Source organism: Fragaria vesca, linkage group LG1, assembly GCF_000184155.1.
Source record: "Fragaria vesca subsp. vesca linkage group LG1, FraVesHawaii_1.0, whole genome shotgun sequence".
Classification (NCBI taxonomy): domain Eukaryota; kingdom Viridiplantae; phylum Streptophyta; class Magnoliopsida; order Rosales; family Rosaceae; genus Fragaria; species Fragaria vesca.
This window is the reverse complement of record NC_020491.1, coordinates 18,995,920-19,001,011: the sequence shown is the minus strand read 5'-3', so window position 1 is coordinate 19,001,011 and position 5,092 is coordinate 18,995,920. Positions and strand designations below refer to the sequence as shown.

The 5,092-nt window shown below is 39.3% G+C and overlaps 1 protein-coding gene across 1 annotated transcript; it reads left to right on the top strand.

Annotated features, from left to right (window-relative positions):
• Positions 1-1,907: 1,907 nt before the first annotated feature.
• LOC101309004 lies at positions 1,908-3,963 on the top strand. The gene is made up of 2 exons (XM_004288424.1): positions 1,908-2,051; positions 2,801-3,963. The coding sequence occupies exon 2, from the start codon at positions 2,820-2,822 to the stop codon at positions 3,801-3,803; it is 984 nt and encodes a 327-aa protein (XP_004288472.1). The 5' UTR covers positions 1,908-2,051; positions 2,801-2,819; the 3' UTR covers positions 3,804-3,963.
• The last annotated feature ends 1,129 nt before the right edge of the window (positions 3,964-5,092 follow it).

Sequence of the window (5,092 nt, the reverse complement as noted above, 5' to 3'; positions counted from 1 at the left end):
CTCTCTCTCTCTCTCTCTCTCTCTCTCTCTCTCTCTCTCTCTCTCTCTCTCTCTCTCTCTCTCTCTCTCTCTCTCTCTCTCTCTCTCTCTCTCTCTCTCTCTCTAGTGTCGATCTTAAGCTGCAGCCTCCGGATGTCATCCTCGCCATTGGGGTCCGCCTTCAGCTCCGGCGAGTACATCACTCGTGCTAAGGACCGCATCAAAAGGCGTTGAGGAGGATGACGACCTTTCTCTCTTGGATCTGGGCCACAAAAGCCTCTGGCCTCATTGTTGCCGTTGGCGTCAACCTCCGGCCCTGGCGGGTGCATCACCACACGCACGAAGAATTGCATCAAGTAGATCTTTAAGACGGTGCCGATCAGATTATGATATTAGATCTCCATCACAAGCCACACGAGAGGTTAGGGAGCTGTGTCCCGAGCCATGAAGACCAATCTGATTGAATTGGTGGAAGCAAGATCGGTGGCTTTGTCTCTAGCTATCTCTGAATACCATTTTGATTGAATTGAATAGATGAAGAAGACGACGAAAATGGTAATTGCTATCATTATAGTACACATCGGATTTTTGCATTGGAATACACCATATATGCACACCTATGATCATTAATAATGGCCATGGGATTGGAATTATTATTATAACAGTAAGTAGTTGTATTGCTGGATATACAAAGAATGGCCTTAAGATATTCTCTCTTTTTTGCATGACATTGGAATTGTTATCATAACAATAGGCAGTCATAGTGCTTGATCTGTAGAGAATGAGATCACAATTAACCTGAGTCATTGTGGCAGTATAGAAAATTTGATGAATTATTTTTTCTTCTTATATGGTGGTATATTATATATGGATGTGTGATCATTGTGGTGAATTTGAATGATTATAGTAATATTTTATTGTTACAACAACAGTTCATTTGAGGGCAATAAATATGTAATGGGGTCTATTGTGAATGACTCTCCTACTCTCCCATCTTCATGTATACTGCCTCCAATATAAGGTCCTACTGACCCCAATAAGAGGTTCTACTGACCCTAATAGAGGTATGTTATAAATGACTGAAGCACACAGTTAAGTTTAAGGCATCTACTGCCCCTAGTAGGTGGTCCTACCGCCCCCAGTAGGAGGTCCTACTAACGGCAAAATGTGGATATATTGCCCCTAATAAAGACCTGTTATAAGTGACTAAAGCACAACGGCCCCCGAAGTCCCGTCAACGGTCGCCAGAGTTCGGTCAACGGACCCAAGAGCCCGGTCAACGGTCTCCGGAGTCCCGTCATCGGCCCCCGGAGTCTGGTCAACGGTCCCCGGTGCCCTGTCAAAGGTTGCCGGAATCCAGTCATAAAAACTTTATTTTCTTATAATAGTCTATTGTAGTTTATTTAATTCATTAAAGGTTTAATTGTCTTTCAACTCTTATAATGGTCTTTTGTAGTTTATTTAATTCATTAAAGGTATATTTATCTTTCTGCTGTTTAAGTTGGCTCTTGAAAATTTTAAAATCTGATTTTGTTAGTGGGAATAAAATTCTTAAAATTAGGATTAGTAGGCATTGTCCCTTTCTTATAACTCAAAATAACTCTTCACGTTTTTAATATGAGTTTCCAAAGAGTTCTAATATAAACCACACTTTTCCAACAATATCAACTTCTTACATGAATTATTATTTCTTACAAGTATCCCTAATCTGTGAATTTGCCGACCTTACAAGCACTACACCAGAGTTTGGTCGGGCTCAAAAATCCGTTCAATGTTCAAATCCGACCCGAATGTTTGGTTGACAACCAGGCAAGTCCGTACGTGTGAGTATGACTTCGAGTAAACGAACTATGTATTCAACTCATCATATGATTGGCAGTTTGGCTCCGCTCAGCCTTAAACGCACGTGTGTTTGACCCCCAAAAATTAACCTAAGAAACTAAGAAGCTTCTGAAAAAACAGTGTCCGCTCCCTAATCTCTCTCTTCCTTGCTCGCAAAGCAAGTCAATGGCCTAGTGATCCCAGAACTATGCTCCTGCAGTGAAATTGTGCTTCACAGTATCAAAATTCAGGTTGGTTTTCGTTTCTTTGCTCTTCTGGAATTTTTCCCCTGTTCGTTTCAGTGTCTGAATTGCTTTGTTTTTGGATTTTTATTGTTCTTGGTCAAAATCTGAACTGGGTCTGGGATTGAACTCGAATTTGTTTACTTGGAAGTCTTTAAAGCTTGAATCCTCTATGGGTTTGTTGTTTATTTTGTACTCTGTAATTAGATCGATTGCAAACTGTGTGTATTGCGAATCGTGGTTCTGCTCTCAGTTTAGTGTGATTAGTAGAATTAAGTGTTATGGAAGTTGAATGAACTTGAAAGATTTCTGTTTTAGCTTAAAGACTATCTGGGTTTTGTACCACTGGTTTAAATTTTCAGTATTTAGCTACTGTTCACTGCTGACGAAATCAGACAAATTTTAATTGGATTTGGGATGTATGATTCTAATTACCCTGGATTTTTTTTCAGTGTTTTAGTTCTGAGTTCTATTACTCTGTATCACAGTGATGCTTGATTTAGCTTTTAATTGAGATGCCTGGTTTGATGTGAAAAATTGAAAATTACTGGCTAGATTCGAGTATTAGCTGAATTCTGTAGTAGGAATTTGTCTCCTTTCTTATATCCTTCTGAATAAATAATGAGTACTGTTGAAGTATTAGCTTAAATTCACTGAAAGTGTAAAAGTAGATTTTTTATTTAAATGGGGAGGAATGTGGTTGTTTTGAATTTCTTAAGGTTCTGATTTTGGTCATTGGATTCTGATTTTGATGATAGTGAGGAATTTGACTCCAGAATGCCAGCAAGCAGGCAATTTTCTCGGATAGACACTTCAGAACTGAAAGATCAGATTGTGAGGAGGGTTGGGGGCCCAAAAGCGGATAAATATTTCAATCTTCTCACAAGATACTTGAGTCTCAAGATTCACAAACATGATTTTGACAGGCTCTGCATTGAAACAATAGGGAAAGAAAATGTCTGTCTTCATAATCATCTCATCCGTTCCATACTGAGAAATGCAAGCCTCTCAAAGACTCCCCCATCAAGAAAAAGCAGCTTTGGTTCTCTTAATGTAAAAGTGGCAAATGGATATCAAAAAAGTAGTCTTCAATTGTTAGGCAGAGACTTCCCCAGATCGCCTAAAAAAGAGAGGACTCCAAATCTCCGTGATCGGAGGGCAAAGAATCGCTTAACCAGTTCTGAGGCTCCTATTGCGAAGATTCAAGTACAAGAAAGGGCAACTGAGCTGCTTTCTTTGGGTGGCAGGCCCCCAGGCTCAGACGAAGACGGGGAAGAGGTTGATCAGGCTGCTGACAGTCCAAGCATCCACTGTATAAGACCTCTTTCTGCTCCTCTTGGAATCCCACTAAACACCGGAAGGGCAAAAAAACTGTTAATAAAAGGATCAGCCCCTGCTAGTTACAACGAGACTTGTCTGGACAGCGGTGAGTTACCTGATACTAGTTCTTTAAGGAAGAGGTTGAAGCAAAAGCTGGAAATGGAGGGAATGGAAATGTCCGAGGATTGTGCCAACTTGTTGAATAATGGTCTTGATGCTTTCTTAAAGAGATTAATAAAGCCTTGTTTGGAATTAGCTGGTTCAAGGTGTCCGGACAAACACATAGATAGAGAACATAGCCATGACATGAGAAACTTACAAAGACCAAGCAGGCCTTATTCAGCATCTGTACTAGACTTCCGGACTGCACTTGATTTGAACCCTCAATTACTTGGAGAAGATTGGCCAACAAAACTTGAGAAGGTATGCTTGCATGCATAGAAGACAACTGAAACACTACTACATGTTTTGGTTCAAACCGTAAGGTTATGCTTATTATGTCGAACACATTCTAGCACTGATCCTGACATTGTTGTTCCGGTAACCACCTCCACAGTACATAAGTAGATTGGATGGAAAATTTTGGGTTGAAGGCGTTAGATTTGTACAAAAAGAGAGCTGATTATATCTTGACAGTGTAAGGTATTAAACACAGTGGCCACTTGAATACACCTGTAACAAACAGGTCAGTAGCACTCCTTTGAGAGATATTTATTATCTTCAAAGTCTCCAGAACTGTAATAGTGGAGTTTCTTTGCTACATTTGATTCTGGGTTTCTTTAATGTAAGACAGCATTCTACTGAGATACCATTCTACTTGTTTGGTGTTTGAATGCTATGATGGTTGCTGCAGCATAATTCATCAGTCAATTCAACTGTTTTTGCCAAGTAGAATCATATGCATTTTGTTTTATACAGAAATTGATCGCAATGATTATTGAAGATCATTTATGTGATTGGAAATGTGGCCCAAAGGGAGACATGAAGTGATATGCAATAATTTCGTGATGAATGTTTTTTTACCCTAATAAGATTCTGAGTTCAATAACACCTTAGCACCTTGCACACACTTCATTCCAATCCATGTTGGAGACTATATCTCATCACCTGATTAAGATGAAGATTAGCAAATAGTAAACCCTTTTGTGCACTATTTTCACCTGATTAAGATGTGGAATACAAAACTATTTCTGGATGGCTGAGATGATGAATATTTGACTGCCAAACTGGTTAGTCTTTGTATAGTTGTTTATGGCTGCATACACATCACCTCACGTCCTCACCAAAAGATCAGTTGAAGTCTTGGAAGAAAATGACAAAGCTATAAGCATCTTGAATAATCAAACCTCTCGTGTCAGTGACTAGGATTTGGGGTCTACAAGACTGAAATTATAAAGAAAGACATCTGAAGATCAATGCATCAGACATAGTCAAGCCGGAAAATAATGGAGTTTCATGCAGCAAACCGAAACAATGAGGCGAAAACTCGTGTGTGTATATATATATAGTCCCTTTTTTGCTACGGACGTCCGCACCAAAGTTTTTGATGCGGATTTCTATTTTTGCACAACTTTCCAATCGAATTTCCTCAAACTTCATTCTAGACATATGTAGATCATCTCTGTAAAATTTCAGCCAATTTAGTGATCGTTAAGGCTCTCAAAATTGTGTTTTTCTGGTATAAACATGAACCGGACAGAATTCAGTCCGTCCATTTGTTTTTCGAGTTT

Bases quoted from the DNA above. Each gene is read 5' to 3' on its own strand.
- LOC101309004 (XM_004288424.1), top strand. From the start codon at position 2,820: ATGCCAGCAAGCAGGCAATTTTCTCGGATAGACACTTCAGAACTGAAA.